Source organism: Prinia subflava, chromosome 2 (assembly GCF_021018805.1).
Source record: "Prinia subflava isolate CZ2003 ecotype Zambia chromosome 2, Cam_Psub_1.2, whole genome shotgun sequence".
In the NCBI taxonomy this organism is placed as follows: Eukaryota; Metazoa; Chordata; class Aves; order Passeriformes; family Cisticolidae; genus Prinia; species Prinia subflava.
In genome coordinates this window covers 55,118,502-55,145,632 of record NC_086248.1, presented here as the reverse complement: position 1 = coordinate 55,145,632, position 27,131 = coordinate 55,118,502, and the positions used below count along the sequence as shown (strand labels likewise).

The 27,131-nt window shown below is 37.8% G+C and overlaps 2 protein-coding genes across 3 annotated transcripts in view; one reads left to right on the top strand and one right to left on the bottom strand.

Annotated features, from left to right (window-relative positions):
* AKAP7 (A-kinase anchoring protein 7) overlaps positions 1-27,131 on the bottom strand; it is an 82,439-nt gene that overhangs the window by 43,897 nt on the left and 11,411 nt on the right. For both annotated transcript variants that reach the window (XM_063390019.1, XM_063390020.1), the window contains exons 4-7: positions 25,486-25,622; positions 21,179-21,339; positions 14,502-14,614; positions 4,190-4,334 (exon numbers count right to left, since the gene is read on the bottom strand). In XM_063390019.1, the coding sequence (XP_063246089.1) occupies positions 4,190-4,334; positions 14,502-14,614; positions 21,179-21,339; positions 25,486-25,622 (556 nt within the window). The remainder of the gene's footprint in view (positions 1-4,189; positions 4,335-14,501; positions 14,615-21,178; positions 21,340-25,485; positions 25,623-27,131) is intronic.
* Positions 7,046-10,843, top strand: MSH5 (mutS homolog 5). The gene is made up of 2 exons (XM_063391861.1): positions 7,046-7,139; positions 7,659-10,843. The coding sequence occupies exon 2, from the start codon at positions 7,660-7,662 to the stop codon at positions 10,093-10,095; it is 2,436 nt and encodes an 811-aa protein (XP_063247931.1). The 5' UTR covers positions 7,046-7,139; position 7,659; the 3' UTR covers positions 10,096-10,843.

Below are 27,131 nucleotides of genomic sequence, written 5' to 3'. Positions count from 1 at the left end.
GCACAACGTTATTGATCTCCCTCAGAAACTTAAAGATTGCAAATATAATGCATCTTTTTGCCATCTGGTTGAAAACTTGTATCTTTATGTATACATATATGTGGAATTAGCAAGCAAGCTAATTAACAAATATTAACTGCTCAAGCAATATATCTTATAGTCACAGCTTGGCTATCATAGACAGTTTTTAGATCCTGCCTGTCTTAGACAGTCCTTTTAGGATCATAAGAATGACTTTCTGCAGGTGTCTCCCATCTCAGACAGATGGCAGAATGACCTTGGTGACAAGGTCCGACTGGACACCAAACTTGTACACAGATCCACTGAAAAGCAAATCAATCCACAAGTGTTCTGTTACTTAAAAAGGCATCTCCTTGAGGTATTACTTGAGCAGAAAGAAGCATTACCTTTTACCATTTCATTATGCTTTTATGCAGATAAAACTGATGTTTGTTGTCTGATATTTTATTTTCCATATTGCTACTGCTAGATTGCAAGGATTAAGGGGGACTGTATGAGCAATTTAACCTCCAGGTTGGTCCACATTTCAGAAATATGAATTTTGGCTGCACAGAAAGTAACAGTAACCTGCTGGGTGGTTTCCACCAAGCAACAGACTTCTTGAAGTTCCTCTGCCTCAGAGATAGTACAGGGGAAGTCTGATGTATAAACTTCTTACAAGCCACTCAGAAAAAACATCACAGGAAACAACTTGGCATGTGATAACTTTCTTTAATGTGTATATAATCTCATTTTACATTATAATACTACAAACAAATTTTCTTTGAAACAAGTCTACAAAAATCTTCATTAATGGATCCTGAAAATATTTAAGTGAGATACTTAATGCTAAAGGTATATTTGACATAAGATTTACATAATGCTCCTTCTGACGATCAGTGGAACTATTGAATATCCTTTACCACAGGATCCAAAACTGACCAATTGTTCAACTGAAGGAGTATATATTGAAAAGCTCAACTCATTACAGCATTCACTCATCTTCTACAGGATTTGAGGTGACATACAACAGCTGCCATGAGGTGGGTGATCCAAAGAAGGACACTTTGTTGCCTTGCTGTTTTGTTTGCTTTAAACAGCAAACTGAACTCTACCTTGAAGATGCAGCTTTCACATTACCTTCACTATCACATCAATTTTTAACTCCTGAAAACATACCCTGTGGGGCTAGCACACAGGCAGAGAAAGCTTCTGGTGCAGATGTAGGCTCTGCTAAAGTTAGTGGATGCTGCTCTGTAACATCCTGTCAAAGCTTGATTACCTGTGGTGCATATTAATGCAGTTCAGCAAGTATTGTACTTCTGCTTTTTACTCATATCAACTTCTTTTGGTTCCCCTATTTTTAAACACATTTTTAAATAAATGTGCAGCTGATACATGTTGTGACACTTATTAGCCATAGAATCATAGAATATGCTGAGCTGGAAAGGACCCATCAGGATCATTGAATCCAAGTCCTGGCCCTGCATAGGACACCCTAAGAGTCACACGCTGTCCCTGAGAGCATTGTCCAGATGCTTCTCAAACTCTGTCAGGCTCGGCACTGTGACCACTTCCCTGGAGAGCCTGTTCCAGTGCCCAGCCACCCTCTGGGTGAAGAACCTTTTCCTGGTATCCAGCCTAAACCTCTCCTACCTCAGCTTCATGCAGTTGCCCACTGGTCACCCAAGTGAAGAGATCAGTACCTGCCCTTCTGCTTCCCCTCATGAGGAAGTTGTAACTGGATTGGGGTCTCCCCTCAGTCTCCTCTTCTCCAGGCTGAATAGACAAAACTACCTCAGCTGCTCCTCATACAGCTTCCCCTCAAGACCCTTCACTATCTTTGTTGCCCTCCTTTGAAAACTCTCTGATAGTTTAGTACCTTTCTTACAGTATGGCACACAAAACTGCTCCCTGCACTGGAGGTAAGGCTGCCCCAGCTCAGAGCAGAGCAGGACAATCCCCTCCCTTGCCCAAGTGACGATGCTGTGCCCGATGCCCCTCAGGACACACTTGGCCATCCTGGCTGCCAGGACATGGCAGTAAGCAAGTCTCCCTTGTGAATGGATTTCTAACATTAATTCTGATCCCCTTCCAGATCTTTTCATCTTATTAAATGCAAAACACTCAACTTTGGTCATACTCCAGGTAACAAGTAATTTTTTTTTCTGTAATTTCTGTATATTTCAAGGAACAGATAAGTTCTTGTGTACATGTATGTACATGTAGGAAGAACTAGACTGGATACAGTGTTTTGTCTGTATTAAGTAGTTTTCAAATGTCACTATTTTTGATGTATTGCTAGAACTACACTAACTCCCTTATTTTAATGTCCTAGCTACCTATAATTACTAAAAACCCTATTCAAATCACATTTTAAAACACTTCAAACACTTCAAAAGGAATTATTCAAAATTCATTAAAATACAATTTTTTCTTCTCTGAAATTAAAAAATAAGTCATTTAAGCTCTATTCCAATACAGTGTTTTCTTCCACTTGTTGGCTTTAAATAAATCGATATTAACATGTACAAAACCAAGAAATTAAATGCACATATTTCACCAAGATGCATCTGAGAAAAATGGGGATAATAGCAGCACCCTTTCTTAATCTAGTATCATTGAAGAACATCCATTCTCTTTCTCTACGGCTAGAGAAAGTCAGATGTACTGCTCATGTAAAAATAATTCAAAGCAGAGTTCTGTTTGGACTGTGAAAATGACACATAAATTCTTCACGCATGGTCATACTGGGATTGAGTTAAAGCCAAACAAGCATCTGATTCTTGCTTTGAATACTGGTTGATTGACTGCTGTTGTAAACCATTTAATGGGACTCACATTCAAAAGACTGCTGAAAGACTGTCTCATTTCAGCAATCTGAGATGTCAGCAACTTGACAAGTTCAAGAAGACAGGTTTAAACAAATGTTTGGGAAAAACATATCTACCAAATATACTACTAAGCAGATTCTTTTTTTGTAAAGAGTTATATACCAAATTCCTTAATCATATTCCAGAATAGTCTGAAGAATATTTGTAAATAGTGGAGCCTCAATTTCACCCAAACCAAAAATTTTACATCATGTTAAATGATCTTGTAATTTCTCTTTCCCTGAAGCATTTGGATGCATATAAATAATATATAGTTATATACACAAAGATAAACATGACTATGAGACATATATAACACAAGGTAATAAATATGATAATACAAATATATAGCTATAGATAGATAAATATAGATGTAGATAGAGATATAGATGAATAAATATGTATAAATACGTCTCATTTTGATTTTGCCTGATCTGGATTTTGAAATAGTTCTGCTACATCTTATACTTTTTTTCTCTGTAATGCTTTTGATTTTTTTGGTATCAATTTAGCTAAGCTAAATAAATGTGACCCTATGCACAAACAAAACATTAATAGCAACCAGAATTTGTGAAGTGCCTGGCATGTTTAAAGTATTGTTTAAGTATTTAATTAAAAGTCCTCAGAACAATCCTCAAGACCAGTAAGCACTTCCAGCAATAATGATGTAGCATAAAGGAGTCACCACAGGGGAGAAACCAAATTGTCACCAAAGCCCTACATATAGTCCTGAAACCAGCACTAACTTATAACAGTGGTACTTCTGTTCAGACAAAGCAGGAATACACAACTGTGATTTCTAGCATTGTAATAACCTAGCTAGGTGTCTGTACAATGTTTAAAGTCTAACAGTATTCTGAAGAGTTATTATCAAATCTGTGGTACCACTGAAATTTTCTCTGCACATTCGTGTAGTCCAAGTAAGGTCACATCTCTCTAAGGCCAAACCAGAGACATTTCACTTAGCTTTAATCATCTATAAGTACTGTGTCTAATCTGACTTAGTCACACAGCCTGTCTTTAAAGTCAACAGAGAGATGAGCAGCTCTGGGGAGTGATACATCTCACTTATCTTAAACACTCATTTTAGGATGAGAAATGGAACGGGATTCTGGAGATGGATAATTGAACATAAACTTCAGCTGTCAGTGAGAACCACTGCACAGAGTTCCTGCAGAGCCAAGGCTGAGGGAGAGACTTCTGTCATTCTCCATGGATCTTACAAGAATTGCCTAACATACACTCCAGAAAAAATGGCTTTTTGCACATGTAACTCAGAGATGTAATTGACCAGAAAAAAATTAAGATGTACTTACCAAAAACAATAGAGGACTCACAGAAGTAGTAACCATTTGGTTGCTTTTTTTTCAACATGGAGCAAAGATCAAAGCGGTGCAAAATCTCATCTCCAAAATAATGGGTTTTGAAATCTTCATACAGACTAGAGTCAATTTTTTTCACCTTAAAAAAGCAACATAAAATTCAATTAGGCATTCCACTTGGAGACTGAATTTTCATATTTAGTTTCTATAGTTTTCATTTTAAGCATAAGTACAGTTAGTATGGAAAAGTACTTCAAGATGAAGAAAGAATACAGAAATAATCATGTGCCAAGTCTTCTGGTTTAGGAAAGCACAGTCTACTGCAGGAGTTAACAATAAAAGTGTCATTAGTCCTCCTTTCTACTACTTCCTTTGCAGTCCTGTAGGAAGCAAATAGACAAGCACAATGCTACAATTGCTTTAACTTCCAACGGTTTGCAATGGTGTTCATGGAACGTGTAACTGGAAATTATTCTTTCTGTCAGCACTGGGCATGCTGCTACAAGGAAGAATCTCAAATGGTAATCAAAGGCAATTTTCTGAGTCATTAAGATCAGCACACAGGAAAAAATAGTTGTATTTTACTAGCACTAGATTTTTTTATCTCAGTAAATCTAAAAACTTAGTAGGATATATAATATTGGAATCATTATACAGTTTTGCATATATGAAGTGGAACATAATAAATATTCTATTAGGTTATTTTCAGAAAACATAATTTCAATAGTTATTTTAAGAGTTCAAGGGTCCTCATTCCATTGCACCCTCAATAAAAATATATGATCTCTGTAGCAATTCAGTATTTTCTTCTTCAATCTACCTCCCAGTAATGCTATTTGCTATTTAAATATCATTACTCTATGCTAAGGAATATTAGGAGCCTCTAGCAGCTCCAGCCCAGTGCTCCCTACTGCCTGACTGCTGGATTCCAGTCCAGTGTGTGGGATCCTCAGTCTCTGATGGATATACGTCCAATGGTGGTATGCTTTCATACCTCCCAAAAATAGATGCTTTCACCTCCCAAAAACATACCCATGCTCAAAGGACATGGACATGGCTGGCTAATGGATGCCACTGCCTTCACCTGAACCTGCACACGGGGCTCACAAGAGACAAAAGTGCAGGTTGCTCCTGGCAGGGACAGAAGGTCAGCAGTGTACAATGCACACGGCTTTCTCTCCATGTTCATGCCTGTGCATTCCTGAAGCACTGTCATGGCCCCTCTGTCGCCCCAGCATCCCTGCCCAGATCGCCGAGCCCACGGGTCTCCCACTTGCTGGCTGGCCCAGGGAACACCTGGCTCCCCACACACACAGTTTGGGGAGGATACAGACATTTGCCCCGGCAATCAGTTGGACAAGCACGCCCACCAGCCTCATTTTAAACAGGACCGGCCCCTTTTGCAGCCCACAGCGTCAACTCCTCTTTTGTGCTCTTCCCCAATCTCTCCCCCTGCACACCCCCCATGCATTTGGACAGTGAACCTGCCAACATCCTGGACCCTCGGCTTTACATCCCCAACAGCTGCAAAGTCCCCGTTTCTCGGCAGCTTATCAGTGTGAAAAGTCTACTTTAGTGAACGTCAAACGCCTTTTCATTTCCTCAGTCTCTGAAATGATGACATCTAGTGGTGGATGCTTTTTATTTCAACAAATAGAACTTTGGGAGTCTACATCTCTGTGGAAGTCTACATTTATTCCATCCTCACAGTAATGACTTAAAATTCTATATTCTTTGGCTAGATTATTCCTTATGTACTAAGGTTATTCTGACATTAAATCATCATTCCTTGCTTTTTGGCTGGCAGTTGTTGGATATACAGTTAGACATCAATTAGCAATAAAAAAAGACCTTTTCAGCCAGGAGAACACTTGTCAAAATGTGAAGCCTTGAGTAGTTCTGGAATGAAATGAAGAAAAGATAAAAATCATAACCTCATGCTCCAATAAAAAAATAACATTTACAAAAGGTTGGGATGTTGCTTGTCAAAGACAGGTTGGGAAGGTGCAAATAAAATGCTGAATGCTCAGGAATTGAGTTGTGCTTGTGATGCACTACTGAAAGGTATTTGGAAAAGCAGCCATGGGAAAATGATGATATTTTTAGTAACTGGAACAATTTCTGGAGTGCAGCTTGCAGTGAGATGTGAAAGGATGAAGCAATGCAGGTGCGTGGGAAGGTCATGGCTCACTTCTTAACTGAAAAGGACTTGGAGCAATAGAGATGCAAGAAAAATGTTGTTCCCACGTGGGAATAGTACAGATGCTGATAATAAAGATAAGCTATAATGGGGGAGGGTGAGAAACAAGTACTTGAGAGGCCACTTTGAGGCGTTTGGTGCTGAAAGGGGAGGAGGAAGACATCTGCCTCTGGAGGAAGAACTGTAGTGGATGATGCCTGTGAAGCACATGGCTGTGTAACGTGGGCCTGGAGAGGCAGGGCACGAGGAGCTCTTGCAGGACTGCCAGGGGGTCCTGGTCCCAGCACCAGGGGGAATGCCCTTGGCAGCCCTGCAATGTCTGGGGTTTCCCCCCGTGTCTCCGGGAAGCTGCAGCCCGCTATCCTGGCGGCTGAACCCCGTGCAGGGCCCGTGCCTACTGCCACAGTCAGCCTTGGGACCGGGGGCTGGAAGGCTCCAGTGATGCCAGCGCAGGCAGCAGAAACGCAAGCAGCTCTGGGCTCCGTGTGCCCGACCCCACAACCCAGCACAGCACCGGGGTGCTCCACTCGGGCGACGCCCGTAGGCAGCCCGAGGGTCAGGCTGCGGCCGCCAGCCGGGACACGGCCGCTGTGGGCGCGGCCCCGCTGCAGAGGCGGGCCCGGGCCTGCGGACGGGCCGTCCCGAGGGAGCGGCGAGCTCGGCCCGGGCAGGCAGGGAAAGGGCACAGCTCAACGCGTTTGGCCTGCAGGGGGGCGGACCAGCTGCCCGTCTGTGGTGAGGAGGGTGAGTAGCGAGCAAAGAAGTGGGAGAGGATTGCAAGTGAGGTGCTGACAGGGATTGGCACGTTCGATCCCATAAGTGCTTGTATGGAAACTGGTGCTTGTGATGGTGCAGCATAAATATGGGCCTGCGACCCTGAAATTATGGCGAGGCTATGGGGCCGCACTGCTGAAAGGAGCCATGGTGTGTGCCACCAACCTCTGAGGGAGCATGGTTTTGAACATGGATATAACATGTATTTATGGGTACTTGGGTGTACATAGATACTTGAAAAAAATAAAGGGCACAAAGAAAAACTGTAGAACTAATGCTGGTAGTTAGCTCTGTTACACCCTCGTTGGAAGCCGATGGTGGCTGTAGTTACTGGCTGCATCTTTTCAATTGAACATTTACAGTTAATTCCTGGTGGCATCTTAGATTCTCCAGGGTTGGAAGAGTGAGTGTTAACCTCCTGTTGTCAATTAAAGTTAACTTCTCAGGAGTTTGGGATGAGTTGTTAATAAAAATACCTCTTGCCAACAGAATGAGTGCCACGTCAGTCACGAGCTGTGCCTTGCCACCACCGCTTGAGCCTGAGCAAGAGGAGCAAGAGGGCTCAGAGACACATATGTCTGTTTTGTGGTATGCAGGGCAGCTGGCAATTACTTACTATGATACAGAAGATTGCTCAGTCTACCTCATGCCTGAGATACCTGATAACGAAGACCTCAAGCTACTGCAAAAAGTGATCGGGGAACTTAACCCTCAATGCATAGTGACCAGTGCAAAACAGGACCAGAATATTGCCAAATTCCTGACCAACCTAACAGCTACTGCTGGTGGTAAGGACATAGGAAAACCAGAAATTGTCCTGTTTCCTAACACTGATTTTGGTCTGGAAGTCAGCAAGCAACGGATCTTGTCTAGGCAATTTCCATTTATCCCATCCCATATGACTGCCACAGAGAAAATTCTCTATTTGTCTTCAGTCATCCCTTTCGAGAGTCCACTCATGATACGAGCCTTAGGGGGTCTCCTTAAGTTTCTAGACAGAAGAAGGATTGGAGTTGAACTTGAAGACAGTAGTGTAGCAGTTCCTATTTTGGCCTTTAAAAAATTTGTGCTGTCAGATACCGTGAATATGGACCAAGACACTTACTGTGTCCTGCAGATATTTAAAAGTGATATCCATCCTTCTGTGTATAAGCTATCCAGTGGACTAAAAGAAGGATTTAGTTTATATGGAATTTTAAACCGTTGCAGATGCAAATGGGGAGAAAAACTGCTGAGGTTGTGGCTCACACGACCTACCCGGGACCTGACAGAGCTGAACAAACGGCTGGATGTTATCAGCTTCTTCCTGCTGGCTCAGAATCATGAAACAGTCCTCACTCTTCAAAACTGCCTCAAGAATATTAAAAATGTGCCTCTTATTTTAAAGAGAATGACTCTTTCTAACACAAAAGTTAGTGACTGGCAAGCACTGTATAAGACGGCGTACAATGCAGTGTGCCTTAGAGACACGTGTCGTTCTCTGCCCACCACTATTGAACTTTTTCAGACTATTTCACGTGTCTTCACTGATGATCTGCACTACATTGCTAACCTAATAAGTAAAGTGGTAGACTTTGAAGGCAGCCTCTCAGAGAACCGCTTCACTGTTAGACCCAATGTAGATGCCACGATTGATGAGAAGAAACGAAAGCTGATGGGACTGTCAGACTTCCTTACAGAAGTGGCACGAAAAGAACTGGAGACTTTAGACAATAATATTCCCTCCTGTTCTGTGATCTACATTCCTTTGATTGGGTTCCTTCTCTCCATTCCACGCCTGCCAAATATGGTGGATAAGACTGATTTTGAAATTGAAGGCTTGGATTTCATGTTTTTGTCAGAGGATAAACTGCACTACAGAAGTGCCCGGACTAAGGAGCTAGACAGCCTGCTGGGTGACTTGCACTGTGAGATCAGAGACCAGGAAGCACTCATCATGCACCAGCTGCAGACAAGGATCTTGGAGAAGTCTGAAGTACTTAACAGTGTGATTGAGTACACTGCACACCTGGATGTGCTGCTAGCCTTGGCGGCGATGGCCCGGGAGAACGCCTATTGCCGACCTCGCTTTACTCACCGCCACGGCTTCCACATCAAGGATGGAAGACATCCACTCATGGAACTATGTGCAAAGACTTTCGTGGCCAATCCTGTGGACAGCGGCGAGGCTACCAGACGAATAAAGATCATCACAGGGCCCAACTCTTCTGGAAAGAGTGTTTACTTAAAGCAAGTAGGTCTTATAGTGTTCATGGCTCTAATCGGCAGTTACGTCCCTGCAGCAGAGGCAGAGATTGGAGTAATTGATGGGATTTACACAAGAATCCACAGCAGGGAATCAGTTTCTGTAGGACTCTCCACATTCATGATTGATCTTAACCAGGTTGCCAAGGCTGTAAACAATGCCACAGAGAGGTCCCTAGTACTTATTGATGAGTTTGGTAAAGGGACCAACACACTGGATGGCCTGTCCCTTCTGGCTGCTGTCCTGAGGTACTGGATCAGACAAGGAACACAATGTCCACAGGTCTTTGTCTCCACTAATTTTCACAGTTTAATGCAGCTAGAACTCCTGCCTGACACACCTCTTCTGGAGTACCTGACTATGGAAACCCAGCAGGATGGAGAGGAGTTAATATTTTTCTATCAGATCAAACAGGGCATGTCCACCATTAGTCATGCTGCCAATATTGCTGCATTGGCAGGAATGCCAGCCAAAATTATTGAAAGAGGAGTGGAAGTATCAGAACTGATTCGCAATGGAAAACCTATCAAACGTCTTGATCATCCCTCAAAAGGTGATAGGATGGAAAAATGCAAGTCTATTGTGGAAAAGTTTCTTTGCATAGACCTTGACGATCCCCAAGTGGACTTGGAAGAGTTCATGTCTAAAGAGGTGTTGCCTTCTGCAGCCTCAGTCCTGTAGCAAGGGTATGTGTAAATGCATAGACTGCATCATACCTACCATGGAGAGTCTGGTACTTCAAAGAATGATCATTCTGACATAACACCTCACAGGATATTTAGCTTGTAACAAACTGTCTGTAGTAATGTTCTTCCTTCTTCTTCTTCTTGTTTAAACCAAGTACTTACATATCCCTGCATTATGATGTATCATATGAATGTATGAAGAGGAAGAATTTTAAGAACCTCTTCCAGCTGTTGGGTCACACAGTTTCTGCATTTTCTGTCCCTGTTGTTGGAACCTCAGATTTAAAAAATATACTGTAGAAAAATCTCAACAAATTTCTACTGGTCTTAGAAGACTATTAAAGGAACATTTCATATTGTTTCATATTGTGCCAAAATTATGGTTTCCACCATTTTAGGATCAGCATCAAAGACTGCAAATAAAAACGTGGCTCAGGCTCTTGTACCAACAGTTAACAGCTGTCACAACACAAACCACTGACATGCGGGCTGGTAAGTGGCAATGCAGAGGGGTTTAATGGCTCTTTGGCTTTTCTTATACCATCTTTTCTGTCCAAATGCTAGAGATCCCAGGAGTTATTATAAAAAGAATGCTGGTGGACCGATTCAGTGGGGACTAATAAATAGAAGTGCCTTGGTTTTACTGAGAACTGTTCTCTTCTTTAAGGTCCTGTATGATACAGTTGTCTCATATATACTGTGTGTCTATGCCACATGGGTATAAAGGCAAAATTACAAATCTAGGAATGTAAGAGAGAAATTCACATTTTCTATTCTATTTTCAATTATTAACATTTGAAGATTAATACCACAAAGGGTGGATTCCCTTTCACTTCTCTTGTCATGCAGAGGATCTTTACTGAACACAGTATTTTATGTGCGCATATGCAAGAAAAATTCATTAACAAATTAATGACACAAGAGTCATATCTAAATACTATCAAAGCAATAATCTTTCCTGCAGCCAGGCAAGCGCCTGAGATTCCTCATGTAAATAAGACAGAGGAGACATTAGATAGCTTATTGTCTGCCAAAATTTGCTCTAACCACTTACATTATGGCAAATAAAAGACATACTACATCTCTCATCTATATGTTATTTCAAAAAGCCAAAAATATTAATGTCACATAAACTGAGAGAAAATTTACATTTTAAAAAATTAAATTCCTTCATATTATCAGTATTAAACATGTTATCTGGCATATATGGCTGAAGATAGTAAAAAGATCAATATCAGCGTACATCAAAACGATCTGAAATTGGAGACACTGCTTTGGGTTTGTTTCAGTATGGAATTTCCTCCTTGATGATAAAGGAAAGTATTACTATTACCAAAGCAGTACGTTATATTATTTCTGTATGAAACTGGAAAGTGACGAACATTTAATGTAATTTACATTTAAAAATACAATAACAAATTATTGAATTGTGCAGTTAATGCTATTTCCAGTGCAATCATAATAATAGTGTCTGTGTAATATCTGGTATCGTGATGATGTTACCACTGAAGTGAATGGCAACAGTGAATCAGGCCTTGAACAATACTCGGAAGTGTTGCAAATACAAACATTTTTCTCAATAATATATTCTCTTTTAATAACTATACATGCAGCATCTTAAGGATACTGCATGTATAGTTACTAAAAGAGAATATATTCATACAAAAGATTATAATATACAAAAGATTCATCGTTTATAATTTTGGCATTTTTTGTATCAACCAATGTCTAGGCTAGGGATATACTCTGCACTAATTAAGCAGATGCCATCAGGGCAATTTAGCTGTCAGTCATCTTCTACCTACGAAATTCATTTCATAGCATTTGCAGTTCTGGCAACACTGGGTACAAAGGACCTTCAAACATCATTCAGCATTTATGAAGTGCCTCACAACACTCCCTGAAATAAACAGGAATCTGGACAAATGGAAAACACAGGGCCTGTGACTGACTGGTGGCAGCTTAGGAGGGGAGTGAGGGAAGCAGGAACAGAAACGTTATCTTCAAATGCAAAACTCCAGTTGCTTCTTTTATTGTGCTTCATTAGGTTCTTTGCATAGAAGATAATGATGCTAACCTAAGATTCTTATCATTCAAATAATTCTGGAAATAGCTGAACATGTGCAAATAAATTATATCCCTTTGTCTCCTTCAACAAGGACAAATAGGAGCACACTGTACCTCCTGTTCTTGGGGAAGTTTTCAGTGACACATCTAATCTGAGAAATGTCCAACCTAGCATGAAGAATGAGTTAGTCCCATTTCTGAGTAGATATGTAAGTCTTTTAATCTGAAAAGCTGAAGGAGGTACAGTAAAAAATAGATAGCTCTTTTCTAATCCACTTTATTTCACATTTTCATCCTTTACTAATATATTTCCAAGTTTTTTAGATTTACCATTGTTAGCCTAATGATGTGACTTCAAAGTGAAAACCTGATTTGTTGAGATCTTTACTAGTTCTGAATTCTCAAGCTCATTGCTTTGTAAATATAATCTTCAACTTTGGGAAACTTAAAATCTCTTCAGAATACATGCATTTCAAAATGCCTGCAGTTGTATTAAGGTTTAAAAAACAGGGTTTTTTTTTTCCCAAAATATAATTTTGCTGGAATTTAGATGCCATTGAGAGGAGGGTGACTTAACAGAATATTGTTTAAAATAAGGAAGCATACATTTGAAAAATTAATTTAGTTATAAAGCTATGGCTGAGAACTATACTCAACCACTTCAGTTCCATTTGCTCTTTAATAAGCTTGCTCATGTAACCTTCATCCACTTCCCTTTTCTGGCCTTTCATATTGTTGTATGATCTGAAAATGCAATTAGACATCGTATTAAAATGTACTGCAAAATAATTATTCCTTTTACAATACATATTTTTATTTACTGTTTTTTGTAAATACATGAAACTAACTAAATGCAGGCACATAATGAAAGAAATATTATAATAAAGACTGATGCTTATGCCTGACACTGAATTGACAGAGAAAAATGTACAGATTTTTAATACACGGTATCTTTCTATACAGTAGATCATATGCATTATCCAGCATTATGCAGGGCTCAGGAAGATAATTTGGAATGACATTGACCTGGTTCTGTCAGCAGCAGTGAATATCAGAACACAGAAAGGATGTATCCTGGCTAGTATTTCATGGAAGGTAGATAAATGTAAATCAAACAACCAACCAGCCACAAAACTGCAAAAATACTGTTTTTATAGAATATCAAAAAACCCACCCTGATTGTCTCAGATGTTTGAACCAGTTAAATCACCAAACAGCTGATATTCGAGAAGATCTGTGGATTTTTTAAATTAGCATTTTAAAAACTCAACTGTGATTTCAAGTAAAAGCTTCTGTGAGTTTACAAATTTAATATCTATGATATACCACCTGTATCCTGTGGACAAGTCCTTATTTTTACTTTAGAGCAAGTATGCATACCCTCAAATTTTCTTGATGTATTTCAAATCTCACTACCTTCTTATTACTGATTTCAAAATACTACTTAATTTAAACATGCACCTTCAGCATTTTTAGAGATATTTCTAATTAAACTTTAAAGTATTTTTAATGCCTACTATTACAGAAAAATCAACCTAAAAGATTAGTTTTATGTACTTTAATTCTTATTTAAAATATTTTTCTGAAAATTATTTTCCTAGTCAATGTTAAACAATCCCATAAAACATTCTATACAATGTCAGTAAAAAATGTATGGATGTATACCTATAATACAGCACCACAGTTAAATTAATGTGAAATAAAAAATAGGTACACTACTATTGCTTCTATATATTTTAATCACAGTTATATCTTATTTTCATGTATTTGTGTATTTTGTCAAAAAAACTAATAAATAAGCAAGAAATAACAGCCTTCAAGAGAGAATATAGAAGATATATTAAATTGCATTTTATATATAGACATTAATATAGGTTTTCCTCATTACTCTGAAATTCACCGAAGCATATTCAGTAGAGAGAATTAACAGTCTGCCTACTATGCATCATCCAAATAGAAATTCCACTGTTTATTTGCTCATTTTCTCCTATACAGTAACAAAACTCAGCAAACAAACTGCATGTATACAATCTACCTCCTAATGGGAGTTGTGCAACTCTGAACAAGTACTTTTATCCTTTGGTCTTGCCTAATTTCCCAACAGAAAACAGACCACGATATTACTGCACCGAGAATATAAAGAGTGGTAAATTACAGTACAGGACTGTTTATATGGTAAATACATTCATTATTTCTTTAACAACCAAGTATTAAAGTCCTGCCTCTTCAGCTGGTTACAAAGTGGCAAACATGATGCTACAGCATGAACACCATTGTCCATCTCCAAATTAAACTTTATAGATTGCTGTTGAGCTATGTGAAATGTGAACCCACCTGCTTACGTAGCTCTGTTGATTTTGACAACTTCATGAAGGTCAGGTGTGGTTTAAAAGCTCTTTCTTCTCCTGCCATGATCCCCTTTTCTTGAAATATCTTTTTCATAGTCTCTGACAGGAGGAGGAAAGTGTATAAATACAAAGATATTACATAATGTAATGCTTAAAATGTGCTTTCAAATGTAATTTTAGTCACAGGTCTTTCACATGAATGAAACAAAATGATGAGTACTAAAAAGGCAGGGAGATTTCCACCTAATTTCAAAGGTACTCTTACTTCTTCAGAGGTATACATTATTTCATGTGAAAATGGATATAATATTTCATGTGAAATATTTGCAGTTAATATCAGTTAAATAATGGCAATTAGAAAGCTGTTCATGCTGTCTGATTTTGCTATAAAAATAGAAACTCAACATTAGCACCGTTCTGCAGTCACTCTCACTGGAAGTGTGGGAAACTTCAGGAAAACTCAAGTATGAAACAGAATTCTCAATTCAAAACCACCATTCTGTGGTGAATTCTACTATCTGTATTTGGGTAATCTCCCACTCACATCAGAGGAAATTTGGGAGTGAAAGCTCTGTGTTTTGGCACTGGATTTACATGCCAGGATTAGAGAACATATCAGGTGTGCTGATGACTTTTGCTTGGGTTTTAAAGCTTCATTCTTGCCTTCTGAGCTAACTTCCTACTTTTAATGTATTTTTCCTACTTTTATCTGTTTACAGTCCAGGCCAAAACAACTCTATTACACTGACCTAGTTTACTATTTTGCAACTCATCTGCCCAATGTAATGTTTAATTTCTTGGAGATAAATTTCAGTGTAGTTTTTGAATTATGTTCCATGTTTTTTTCTAGATTAAATACTTTTAACATTAAAATTTTCTGTTTGAAAAAAGGTTTAGATAAAATTGAAAAAACCTGTGGTAAAAATAATACTGGCAACTAGAGTATTTCTGTTGCTGAAACCCAGAAAAACTGCAAAACCTTAAGCTTTCTTTTCTTTGTAAGTAGAACTTCCGATTTTTCACTAGGTCTAACTCACTCATACAGTCAAACTAAAATCAAAATAGGTGAAAAAATTATCAATCCTATCACATAAATTTAATCAGCCCTTAACAAAAGAATGTATGTTCATTTAAATTGGGTTTTTTTTGCTTGATAGTTCATCAGTCCTTTTTCTGACGCCTGGAAGAAACAGCATCTACAATAGGCAAGCAAACAACACAAGTACAGCTGACCTACTTGTATTATTTTAAATTTTGTCCGTGGGAGACATTTTTAAATTTACACTGAATCCCCACTAAGCTTTCTGGCTCTGTAACTATTCTCTGAACAGCACAATTTGGGGATCCATTGATGCTGATGTTCCAACAAAGCAACAAAGGGTAAATCTTACTGGACTCAGGTTTACTCTACCATGTGATGTTCTGACTCAGTCTTGTGCATGCTTTTTTTCCCCTCTGAAAGACCATTTTTTTTTTCTGCCATCACATCTTAGGCCATGCAGTCTTGACTCACACTGCAATTAGGATCTGTGCTGATGAAGATTTGCACCTCTCCAGGTGTCCCCTCCTAACTCTGGAAAGAACTTAGTATCAGAGCAGAGGTTTGTGCCTCCGATGTGCCTCTGATCACGGGACTGTGAACACAGGGATCTCAGCAGGGCAGACCAATCACACAGTGCTGTGACTGGGTGGGAATTGGTGGGACAGCTGGGCACCTGCACTTTACCCTGCTGAACAGAACCACTGGCCTGCCTGTCTTCATTTTGTGTGAAATAGCTTTGTTTGATAGCTGTTTGATTTATCTTTCCAAAATCCTCTTTCATACTTGGCAATTCCAATCAAGAAAAAACAATGAGAACCTGGGTCAGAAGAGAAAAACACACAGAGAGAGACGGCAGTTTTAAACTTAATGGATTTACACACATTCTCACGGGCATGAGACTTCTCACACAGCTTTGTCATGGCATAGACATATTAAACATCACAGGCTCAACACAGTGGGCTTGCTAGGACTACAGATAGCCCCAGTTTTGTAGAATTTGACGTGCAGAATGTGTGACATTTTACTAGTCAAGGTAACTTATGAACATAATTAACAAAATGTTTCCTTCTTCAAAAATAATGAAACTAGAATGAAATATGAGATAGTGGAGGGGAAAAAAAGAAGTAAAGAGAAATGTTTTCCTGAGAACACAGGAAGGTTACAAGATAATGTAATGCTATTAATATCCATTAAGTTCTTTGAAGAAGTGGCTACAAGAAGGGATTTAACAGAAACTGGAAAGGACACATGGATGCTGTGGGCAAGAGAAAGTTCTAGGCTTGTGAGACAGCATAAAAGTGGATTTGTCGACTGGCAAATACACAAATGTTAAAAGTTTATGATGGGGATTACCTAACTGAAAGAAATTAGAGGCCAGTGATGAGAAAAATAGAAAATAGACAATGCCCAGGGGTCTTGACAAATGAGTATCCTCCATCTTTCCTCCAGACATTATCATTACTACTTAGACTGAAAAATCAAACAAAATCTATGTTTTCCTATATTAGCCTCAGGCTGACTGATGTTTGCAGCTTCAAAGTATACCCTAGAAATGTTAAAGCTATTTTTACAAGCTCAATGACTTCCTGGAACAAATTTTTGGACAGCTTTCAGACTGCCTTTCATGCAGCTTGAAGTACTCTGTAATATCATTTTGTACCTCATTTTTATAATGTCAAAATTACTGAATGTCATCTGCCTCTTACAGTGGATGCAGCTGAATCCATTAGACAACTCTTTCCCTATAATTAGAATGGAAATGTGATCTATGAAGCTTACTCAGAACCACTTTATATGGGAAAAGCTCAAAAATTCAACAGCTAGATCAATACAGAACAGTTCACAGTAAAATTGCATATTGAGCCATATTCTGTAATACAAATGGCCATCTTCTTTCCCAAGATTTCAATAGATTCAGAAACCTGCTACACATGTATGTTTACTTCCAGACTATTAATCTCTGCTTGTCTCAAAAGCAGTTCCTTCAATTAAAAGGTTTATGATTTAGAAACAGTATTCTGTATTTTTATTGATTTTTTTTTTACTTTACACTTGGAAATGAAGAAAAGCTGAGCATAGATGACTTACCATTACAGCTATCATATTAAGCTATGCTAAAGTTATTAAGTTCTTAGGGTTTTTTAAGAGATGGGCCAAAAGGTAAGCAGAGTCAAGCCAATTTCCCAATAGTTGCTCCACTGCTCTTTGGTTGTGTATTAGTTAGACTTTTCTACAGCGAGCCATCACTGTCTCAGACCACTGCCATGGATCAGCGAGCTGTACTGTTATTTCCAGCACTCATCAGGAGGATGCCTGGGTTGTTCTGTCTCTCTCCATCACCACACACATATACATAAGGAAGATGAGCTCATTCATAAAGTAGATCCATGGAGCAGCTGGGCCAAGCAATCCCCACTCTCTGCACGTATGTCAGTATGTAAGGTAAGCCTTACAAGACAGTGACAATGTGAAGGCAAAGTCCTAATCTGAAAAAGAAACATAAGTAGAACTTCCTAATAAAACTTGCTAAGATTCTTATACTGGCTTCAATTCATTCTAATACTTGCTGTAAGTTTGTTATGATCTTGAAACGAAGTGGGTGAGAGTACCTTCTTTTAAACCACAGGAAGCATATTGCTTCATTTTAGTGAACTATTTATTAGAGCTATTGTAATTCAGTGATTGGCAGCACAACACAAGAAAGAATGTAGATTAAAATCTAAAAGCATTTGCTGTGCTCATTTTCAGTATTATTTCAGAGAACCATACTTCCAGTCCCAGCTAACTTAACAACAGCAATTTGGACTGCCACCTTTTAGTTCACTTCATACAAATCAGTTGTTTTAATGGAAAATTACCATACCTTTGAGTTTCCAATTTTTTCATCATGTGAAATGACCTAAGAACAACTGACAAGAGGCAAAATTCATTTATCATAGTATCAGCCATCTGTAACTAAAGTGAACTAAATTAACTGAATTAAACTATTTCCTGAGGCTGCCTGAAGGGAGGGCAATGCAATTCACCCACAAATGGATGCTAAATGTTTGGTTTCACCCTTTTTAAAGAAGCTTATAAACTATCATCCTTGTCAGAATAGACTGTTCCTCTCCAGCCCCCTGCCTACCACTGCTCCTACCTTTTGTGCCAACAGTTATGCAGCAATACAATAAACTTCATGGGCAAGCTGAATAGGCTAAAAATTAGCTGACAAAGGTAAAAATGTTAATTTTACCACAGCTGAATTCTCCATGTGGCTGCACTAAGGGGCCAGATTGCTTTGGTATGGTGGCAGTGTAAGTTTATGCTTGAGTAAAGCTGTAATGTATCTAGAGAAGAAGATGGGCAGTAGGACTCACTTTGTTTCTTTTTCTCTCTAGTGTGGACTAATAGGAAATCAATTCAAAGAGATTAGACTAAATGTCATTTATACACAACAAAAATTAAGGAAAATTACTAAGTTAGTTGTACTGCATGTCAGCCTGACTATTGTACAACAGTGGAGTCCTAAGTATAGTAAGATATTTAAGCCAACAAATCAACATTTCTTAAAAAAAAAAAAGGACCAAAAGCAAATGAAGTATTTGTATGTATAACAGAAGAGTAACTTTTCTGTTCATGAAATACAAGCTCCCTCTCGTGGTCAGACCATAACATGCACCATTACTCCATAAATCAACACCTGCAAATCCTGTGAGTAAAAATCAGGATTCACTTACTCACTTTTATGAGCTTCAAGCAGCATTTACAATACAGTTATCAAAATAAAAATAAAACCCAAGCAATTCATTACCTTTTCCAAATTCACTTAGTACTTGTGCTGGTTTTGGCTGGGTAATTTTCTTCATAGTACGTAGTATATAATGTTATTTTTTTAATTTATGTTGAACAGAGGTTTGATCATTCCGGGATGTCTTGGTTACTACTGAGCAGCACTTGCCCAGAACCAAGACCTTTCCTGTTTCTCAGCCCACCTCTCCAGCAAGCAGGTTGGAGATGCACCAGGAGCTGGGAGGGAACACAGCTGGGACAGCTGACCCCAGCTGACCAGAGATATTGCATCCTGTATGGTATCACCCTCAGGATATATATAGTGCTGGGGAAAGAAGAAGGAAAGAGGATGGTATTTGTCTTCCCAAGTCACTCTTAGTGATGGAGCCCTGCTCTCCTGGAGATGGCTGAATATGTTTCTGCCCATGGGAGGTGGTGAATGAATTCCTTGTTTTGCTCTGCTTGAGTGCATGGCTTTTGCTTTCCCTATTACATTGTCCTTATGTCAAACCACAAGTTTTCTCACTTTTACTCTTCCAGTTTTCTCCCCTGAACGGCCGGGGAAGAGTGAGCGAGTGGCTGTGCAGGACTGAGCTGCCAGCTGGGACTAAACCACAGCAGTCCTTCAAATATTCTGTGGTGCAGTAAAGCTTAAGAAATAAAGTTTTTCTGAAAGTCACATCACTGTATGTGCATAATTTCTAAAAAGACTTTGACAGTTACGAAAATACTCTTCAAACCTCTGTCAGAACAGTTCAGCACTATTCCTGGTAGATAACTAAATGATGCTAATGTCTTTTAATGGATTTTTGGGAAGTAACTAGCAAATCAGAGCAAACAGAAGATTCACATTAGCTCTATTTTTCCTGGACTTCCATCTCTGGCAAACCTACATTTACACTGGTATTAGTAGACATGCAATGATCATGCTCAGACGTTATTTTTATCAAACAATTTTCTATATAATTTATGGAACTAAATGGTCTCCCACAATTTAGAAGTAAATTTAACTTAATCTGTTTTCTACTGCCTATGTTATCAATATTTCTCCTTCATTCATTTACAACACAAAATAACAACATGAAATCAAAATTCACCTTAGAACATAGCAGAAGCCATACATAACCTTGAAGTAGCGAAACAGTGAATCCTTAATAAATTCAGATGAAGTCTTTGTAAAAGGTCAAACCAGTTGCACTTCAGAAATGGAACTAATGAATTGCTAGAGAAAACACTGTATTAATAAAGACTTCTTCAATTTTTCCTTCTGTACTGGACTGCAAAGAGGTAATGTGACAGCAGCAGTCTCTGCTACTCTGCAAAATGTCCTATATGGGTTATTGCTCTATTAAAAAATGGTGTGACCTCACATTCCTCAGAGCACAAAAGATAATTCATCAATACTGAAAAACTCTTTTAAAGAGTCTTTCCGAGGAATAGTTGGAATTGCCGGGATAGTTTTAAAGGACACCAGTGAATTACAGACAGTACTGTTCTTTGAGAATTTTTATTAAATATCTGTAAACAACATAGTTGAAGTATAGACTCATAGGCAGATAAAAATGGGACCAAAACAAGGTAGCATGGAGTCTTTACATCCCATTTACAAATTTGCACTATGTTTTTTACATACACTAAATAAAAAGTTATCAGAAAACCGTACTGCCTGTAATTCATTAACATCCTTTTGAAATATGCAGAGTAGGCCAGGAAATTAATTATGGAGCATTTACAGTTGTTAAAGGTAAATTAATATTGACTAAATTAGCACCAACTTATATTTGTGCTCCATTCTCATTTAGGTTGTTGAGAAGTCTTTAAAACACTTGAACTAGATTGACAAGTTGTACCTGCTATTTCCTTAAGTAGTGTTGTGTGATCATTTTCTGCCAAATTCACAAATCCAACTTGATTTCTGAAGTGATCAATTCCTTGAAAAGACAAATCCACTCTTTTTCCTTTCAGGAGATCTTCTACAAAAACCTTGCTGTCTGAAAGAGCACCAACTGCTCTGTCAAGAGGAAAGAAAATACCAATGTCAAATATATTTCTGCTGTTAATATTGCTATTAATCATTTATAAATAAATGTAGCACAGACTCTTTAGTATCAATTTATTATCTACTATGGTACTTTTGCACTACTTCCTATCAATACATTTGTTGTTATTTTTATTATTGCCACCACCTTTTTATAAAGGTAAAGTGGTTCATACACTGTGCTGTAAAACCATACAAATAATAAGGCAGACTTAGCAGTGGGTGTAATTCCTCAAAAGAATTTATCTCACTCCTCAAGGTATCCAGATACTAACATGACAGTGTCCCTATTACTTTGAGCATCCCATTTAAATCAGATGATTACTCAGAAGTATTTAGTTTTCCATTCTTAAATTAATTAAGGTTTTTCTTCTCCTGATATGTCAGTTGAAAGAAGATTCTTCTTCAGTCAAAATTACTATAGTGCTAGTTAAATTATAAACAGATGTGATATTACATATATAATGATAAAATTACATGGAAATTAAAATTAAGCTCATGGAGTACTGTTATTAAAAGAGGTACTATCTCAATTTACCTTTACTTTCTGTAAGAGCTGAGGCATGCACACAATAACTGCAATAACAGGGTACAAACAGTTTAATAATCATCTTAATAAGCCACATCAAGTGTATGTACAATTACAGGAAATAATTGTTTTGACCTGCACTTAAAGTGATTCAAATTCTAAACAAAAACCACATAAACACTGTTAGTGTTTTCTAAAAGATCTCACATCTCACAGTTTTAATTCAATGAACCTAATTTAATCTTTTCCCCAAATCGATGCAGACTTTATAAACACTAGATGGCAGTAATAGGTTAAACCTTCCCAAAAGTTTTTTTTTTACTTTTTCTGTCCTAGCTGGATGAAAGCAATTACCATGATTTCTACAGTAGGTTAAATTATGCCATTGAAGCCTGTAGAATTCCAAGAATCTCTACACATTCCCATTGTGTTTAACAAGGTGGACTCTTGATGTGAACTGTGCATCAAGTGGAACCTAGGCCAAGTTAAGAAATACATGAAGGTCGACTACATGACCAAATATCCTTCATTGATAGAGCCCTCCTGTGGTCTTTCTACAGGGCTTTAATCTGTAAGCTAGAAGTATTTTAGCTCCTTTATAACAATTTTAAACAGCAATGCCATTACTTGTGCCTTGGCAAAGTTATTTTACTTTAAGTTTAGTCTCTGTCACTTACCTACCCTCTTATCACTGTTAGACAAGCCTGTTCCTGTGTCTTCCCTATGTGCTGTACTTCAAGAACTTTCAAAAACACCATCTAATACTGGTTCTACCTGTCGGATTACTTCACTCGTAAGCAGGCACAGATTTATTTACCAACATCAACCTAAAAATTGGTCCAAACAAGTACAGATATTTCAAATATACTGAGTCAAATTAAGTTAAGGCTTGCAGAGGGCTTTTAAGTATTGATTTATGAAGGTATCTAAAATCCATCTCTAGATTTTTTAAATGTGAGAACTAGTCCACAGAAAGCCCATGGAAAGCTCTGTTTCTCAGCTGGACAAAGATGTGTATTTCCATACTGTATGGTCTGCTGCAGAACTCATTGTATACCCAAGTACACCAAATGAGCTCTGTGAAAGGTCAATCCACACAGTGCAGTGTGCTTTCAGTTTGGCACTGTGGCATCCAAGATCTAGTTCTACTTTTTCTTTTATTTTTAATCTTGCAAACACTAAAATATGTAGCAAAATAGTTATCATTTCACTCTATCTATCTTGCCTTTTTTATTCTATCAACTGCTTTATAATGTCTACAAATTGCTTTGTAAGAGTAATGCACAAGGACAAACATTTCCACTGAATCAATAGCTAAAAACACAACAGTGGTATTTTCTTGTTATTCCATACCAAATAGTATCTACAATGCCAACTAGTAATTACACTCAATGCAACTAATCCAGAGAGATACCCAAAAAGTTTACAAGCTTTACTTTGATCCAAAGTCAAAAAGGAAATTTTTTTAAAAATTAAACATATTCTAAGTGAACACAAGCTAGAATTATAGAAACTGTGCCTGTTTTCTTTCTATACTGTTGTAATGTAAGTATTGTAGCACTTACAATTCATGAAGTTTCCTTTAAGAAATTTCTGAGTTTTAATCACTTGTTAGAAAAAGAGATCTCGCAAAAAAAGCCAAACTCAATTCCATCCGTTCTGTTATTTGTAATGCAAAGGTGAGATTCACAGAGTCTTTGACAGAAAACTAGCAAGAAAAACTTGACACTATAATCTCATAATGAGGCATTTGCTGCAAAGGCAGGCATCCTGATTTCTAGCACCTGATCCTATAACTATGCATACAGTTAGCAGAGAGTGGAACTTCTTGGCCTGAAGGGACTGCTGTCATGACTCTTGATTGTGTTCTTTCTAGTTTCAAAATCTCACATTCTTGATTTCATTTAGTCCCACAGAAAAGATGTATAGTGTATTTATGAAGGCTAGACCACAGTCAATCAGTTAAGAAACTCACACGGGAATTGCAGGTCTGGATTCTCTTAGAAAGAGCAGCCTAGAATACAAATCTCCCATTTTCAGGGTGAAAGCTGTATGTACTAAAATACCATACAAAGGGCTTTGTGCTGAATTGAATGTTATGTTTAGCACATTCTTATCACGCATTTGACTTCAAATAGCATTCAACACATTTCATTTCTGTATAGACAGAGGCACTATTGTACAAACACAGTTGAAAAACTGTAGATATCTAAGTAACTTAATGCATCCAAACCTAAGGATCTGTGAACTCAGATGCCCAGTTGACTAGCTGCACTTTGTTTGAGAGATTACTCTCCCCCTCCATTACACCATTATACACAGGTTCTTTTGCCAGCTTGGATCTTGGTTTCTTTCCATTAACCTGGTATCAAAAATTGGCGACGTAAGAAAAAGGCAAATTCAGCATTTTACTCTTTGAGATCTCCAAAAAGATTAAACAAAAAACATCAGTTATGATTTTTTAATCTCATTTAAAAGAACATGCAATCTAGAATACCTGAGGATAGCTGAGCTATAACCTATAAGAGGCATCTGGCCAGGGAAGGGGTGAACCTCTGAGGAAGTTGCTGCTGACTAGAGGACAGTTCTGAGTGCCTGGACTGTAGAGTTCTGCTGGGAGAGGCAGAAAAGAACTCTGTAAGTCAGTGCTTCAGTGGCATTCAGACAGTGAAGCTGAGAAGGGGCTCACAGAGTAGCAGAATATCCTGAATTTGAGAATATTTGATTTAGTATACAGTTTTGGACTCTTAAAAAATACTCATGAAGAGGCACATGTGCTTTCAGGTGTTATCCCATGCTCCTTTTTTTAAAAAGTTTGTACTTCGAACCCTTAAAAAAAACCCTCACATAAACAGCTGGTGGTTGTTCTCAAAAATTTTCAGGTGCTATCACAGTTTACTCATTAACCAGGCACATGGAGAGGGGAGAGAATCTGCCAGATCTAGTATCCTTTGCCTTTTTAGTCTCTGTTCCTGGCTGTTTCTCTCCCCTTAGATCAGACTATTGAAGATGCTGACAAATTTGCATCTTCACAGGACAGGTAGGAGTATAGAGATCTCAAGGATATAGCATTCAAAGCAAACAAGTGTGTAAAAACAAGACAACTGATTTAGATATACTGATCATTCATTATTTTTAGGTGTATCAAATGCTTTAAGCCAAAATACTTCTACTTATTAGAAGCATGCCCATGACTACCAAATGGTTTCTACATTCTGCCTTGGAATCTCACTTTCTTATGAGCAATCTGCACTTCAACAGATTTTTAATTCTCCTGTCCCCTATATCAAAACATTGGTTTAAAAGAATTACTTTAACAAACATGAGATCTGTGAGTGCAAGTTCAGCACACAGTAGGAAAAATGCAAGGGAAAAACACATACTTTGTTCAGAGCTTATGATATACCATCATTTCTGAAAATGGCTAATATTAAGATTAGCATTTTAAAAACAACATGAATTAAACATTCAATAACCCTAGCAAATTAGGGCTGTAGGACTGATAAAAAAGTGTCTGTTAACCCTGCTAGTCTTCATTAATACATCATGCAAAAATACTAATATATACTTAATTTACACTAAATACGTACATGCTAATTTCTTCTTCACTGGATAAATGCATCACTAACATGGTGACATGCAATGAGCCAGGGTGAACCATTGCTCTAGAAAGCCTTTGATCCTTTTGTATTATTGCATCTTGGACAGCCTGAATACCACCAGTAATCTGGGAAGAAAGACACAGAAACAACAGTTAGCCACTGCAACAATTACTGTATCCCATCATGCAAGTGAACAAGAAAGCACACAAACGAAAAACAAACATTTATGCAAAAACCATTCTAGCAGAAGGAAGTTTTATCCTCTGAAAAAGCTGTGCTAAATGACCTGAGTTAACCCAAACTGGCTACAAATTGAGTGATTAATAAATTACTGGACACTCCCCATCACATCTTAATGGGAGTTTCCTTCCATACGTATCATAAACTCCTGAAGCAGATTAAAATCATCCAGTTTTACACTGCCAATAATACCAATATAAAGCTTCTTCAAGGAATTTATCTGCCCACTCTGCTAAATGTCTATCTTGCTATGTGCAGGTAAGTGACTGGAAAAAACTAATTTTTGCAGGACTGGGCACATACAAAACCAGAATATTCAGTAAATAATTTGTAGAGATATCTGATTTGCAATTCTGATTATATTGTCCAATAGAGAGATATAATGTATATACACCCTTCAAATGTATTTAGACAGATTTCCTTGCAGCAGGTATAGAGTTCTAACTTTAACAGTCTTTGTCTTTAAAAATACTGGAATTGCATTTTTTTAATTGAAAATTATTTATATGGTTATACATGCTCTATAAATTGTATGCGAAATGTTTACTTTGCTTGACATTATAATAGTTGTATTGTAGCAATTTAAAAAACAAAACACCAAAAACCTGCAACAATTCTTGAGTATGTTAGTGAAAATTAAATCTAGTCCAATAAACCTGATCATCTGACAAAATATATTACTTCTTAAAGCACAGTGAGCAAAGACATTCCAGACAAATCATCTTTGGTGTATCAAGTCTAAAAGAAGCACGTTGAAAACTCCAGTCTCACTTTTTTGTTGTTTACTTATTTGAAATTCAGTGGTTAATACTTCACAAATAATATACTGCACAGATTTGACTTTTATAAGATAAGCATAAGGAGCTCTTAGGTATAAAAAAAATTGATATATTTTGGTAGCTCTGCTAATCATAGGGAACACAGAAATTTCCTGGGAAAAAACCCCACAATCTAATAGGAGTGTTCAGGATTTTTCTGATTGAATTTCTTAAGATGAGTTTTGCCATGCAGTTTTACCTAATGAGCCATAGATATCCAGTAGTGTCATATAAATGTAACTAAATTATAACTCAAAGGAACCAATGCTAGTGAAGGTAGGGAGGACAGAAGGTAAAAGCTACTTGCCAGAAAAGGGGATATGGCATTTACAAAACCACAAGTGTCTTAAGCGGTGTAGGACATATGAAGGAAATTCCACCAACATTTTATCATAAATCATGTTGTAATAATACCCTTTTCTTTCACATGTCAGAAATGATCTTATGCTGGATAAATAACAGTTTCGTTGTCTTAGATATAGGAAGAATTTAACCCATATTTAAGCAAAAAACTGGTAAGTGTGATCCTGGCTAATTACATCGTATTGACTGAATAATTACTTAAGTTTATAAGCC